The 2,562-nt window shown below is 38.8% G+C and overlaps 1 protein-coding gene across 1 annotated transcript in view; it reads left to right on the top strand.

The window, feature by feature from the left end:
- The first annotated feature begins 1,126 nt into the window (after positions 1-1,126).
- The window catches only part of LOC103373259 (tyrosine-protein kinase Mer), a 26,473-nt gene continuing 25,037 nt past the window's right edge, over positions 1,127-2,562 (top strand). The window contains exon 1 of the mRNA XM_008303108.1: positions 1,127-1,308. Within this exon, the coding sequence (XP_008301330.1) occupies positions 1,203-1,308 (106 nt within the window). The 5' untranslated portion in view covers positions 1,127-1,202. The remainder of the gene's footprint in view (positions 1,309-2,562) is intronic.

The following is a 2,562-nucleotide window of genomic DNA, read 5'->3' as shown; positions in this document are numbered from 1 at the left end:
ATACTAATCCTTGGTCAAGCCTTCCTTCTCTGTTCAACAGCCTCAATTCTTTTTTATCATGAACTTGTCTCTGCAGGATTTTCTGATGCATTGTTGCCACATGATTGGCTGATTCAATAATGTCCTAAATAAGCAGGATTACAGGTCTTTCTATTAAAATGAACTCAATTCAATTCAGTTCAATTTTATTTGTATAGCGCATATTTACAACAACAGTCATCTCATAGCGCTTGAATGGTACTGATTAAGAAACAACAAACAAAAACAGCAAATCATTAGCAACATTTTAATTGTGGGTTAATAATCACCCCTGAAAAACAAAAGGTTCCGCAAGACATGCTGAATGGACATTTCTAATAAAAGAATTCACAGAAAGAGGATGTGAGGAAGTCTTGCCCAATATTGAAATAAAAGGATGCATGTCATGGAAGAATTTAAGAACTTTTAGTTTTAGTATGGATAGCTTTCAACTTGTGAACTCTGAAACCTTTAACATTGCAGTTAGGAGTAGGGAGGGTAGTACTGAATAATAAATTAAAAAAAACAAAAACAGATTGCAATTAGTAGAAAAGCACACAGTACATATTCCAGCTAATCAAGCTTTGGTGTAAGCTCATTATAAACAAAGTTTTAAATTAATGGCTGGAGAGTTGCCTTTTGTCACCTTTTCAGTTCAGGCTTGTCAGCTTTTTCCAGCCTGCACATCTCAGATCAGCTCACTCTTTCATGTTATTTAAATCATTTCACTTGTATCTAGTCATGTCCTATTTATTGCAAAATCATTCATCGTCAAGCCTTTTGTAAGCTTTAAAAGAGTGAGATATTAAAAAAATGTTATAGAGCACAAGTTGCTGTGTACTGTGTTCATGTTAGCTTTTTAATATGCGGATACAACGAGTTTTATTGCTTTTATTATGGTCAGTGTATTGCTTCTTGTGCTTTGACATCATTTTGGCTGTGGTCTGGGTCACATTGTTATCTTGAAAAGAACAGTAACAGTGGTGGCTCATGCAGGAACTCAGTACGTCTAAAGGGCGTGGGTGTATTTTCCTGAAGAGGAGGGCTCGCTGCAACCCAAATTCCTCTGAGCCAAATCATAAGTGGATGTAAACACCCGCGTCACTCAGAGGAGCTGACTGACAGGCTGGATTTCAGAGTTGGCACTGGTGGATTATGAAGCTGGACTTGTAGGGAGCACAACCATGGCTGTTTGTAACAGTACCCTTAGGTCTGTCTGGCCTACTTTAGTCATATTGTGGCTGTTGAAATGGGATACTGGTTGTGACGCACAGCTTCAAGGAGAGGAGGGTGAGTGCTCAGGTGTTTTATATTCAGGATTGTTGCTATTCCAGTACAGACTGGGGGGCCAGGATTGTCAGNTGTCACAGGCCTAGTTTCTCTGCAATGCTAACAAGTGATTAACATGTAGCTAATGTTCATTTACATCTGCAATCATTAGCTACGCAGATTTATTTATTTTTTCTACTAAAGCTAAGCTTTTAGCTAGCTAGCTACAAGTGAAGTTGTAGCACTCAGAGAGAGGAAAAAAAATAAATGTCCAGAAAATCAGTGAAACTCCTGACTGAGCACACTAACGTTAAAATTGGTAACACCATCACTAACACCGGGTATATTTTACCCGATATAATATTCCGGAAAAAATATAGTTTTCATCAATTTATGTAAAAGTACAACACTGTATGACAAATTGTAGGACTGGGACATGTGAGCCTCAGTTTGGTTCTGGTATGGCAGGGGTCTCGAACTCCGGTCCTCGAGGGTCGCAATCCTGCAAGTTTTAGATGTTTCCCTCTTCCAACACACCTAATTCAAATGATCAGCTCATCATCAAGCTCTGCAGAAGCCTGATAACGATCCTGATCATTTGAATCAGGTATGTTGGAAGAAGGAAACATCTAAAACTTGCAGGATTGCGGCCCTCGAGGACCGGAGTTCGAGACCCCTGTGGTATGGAGTCTTTCCAAGGAAATTCATGTAGTCAAAAAAATTTGGTAATTTTTCCCCTCTGAAAAAAATGCAATTTTTTTTGTCAATCTCTGCCACAGTTGTCAGTGATGCAGGAAGACTGTGCCTTCACCAGACAAGGCTCACATGTCCCAGGAATGGCTGGACCAAAGAACAAGTTCCCAGCTCCATTATTTTTTCTGTTTGGAAATTTCTCGTTACGGCTTACAGATTGTTCAATAATTTTGCTGCCTTTTTATAGGGTCCCCCATGGTACCTTTTTAAAAATTTTATGTGATATTGTATATTAGGAAATTAAAGAAGAGTATACAATTTGTCATACAGTGTTGTACTTTGACATAAATGAATGAAAACTATATTTTATCCAGATTATTATATCGGGTAAAATATACCCGGCATTAGTGATAGTGTTCATAATTTTAGCGTTAGTGTTCTCGGGTTAAAGCAGGTTTAACTTGAAGAACGGTCAGACGGGCATGCGGTCGCAGCGCGGACAGAGGACCCGACAAACGCTGCTTGCAGCTTTAATTACATTTGAAATTGTTTATTAGCTGAAACTGTTGCTTTCCTAGGGCA

This window comes from Stegastes partitus, unplaced genomic scaffold, assembly GCF_000690725.1.
Source record: "Stegastes partitus isolate 25-593 unplaced genomic scaffold, Stegastes_partitus-1.0.2 Scaffold1937, whole genome shotgun sequence".
Lineage (NCBI taxonomy): Eukaryota > Metazoa > Chordata > Actinopteri > Pomacentridae > Stegastes > Stegastes partitus.
Note: the sequence above shows the minus strand (reverse complement) of the source record. Positions and strands in the feature narration are given on the sequence as shown.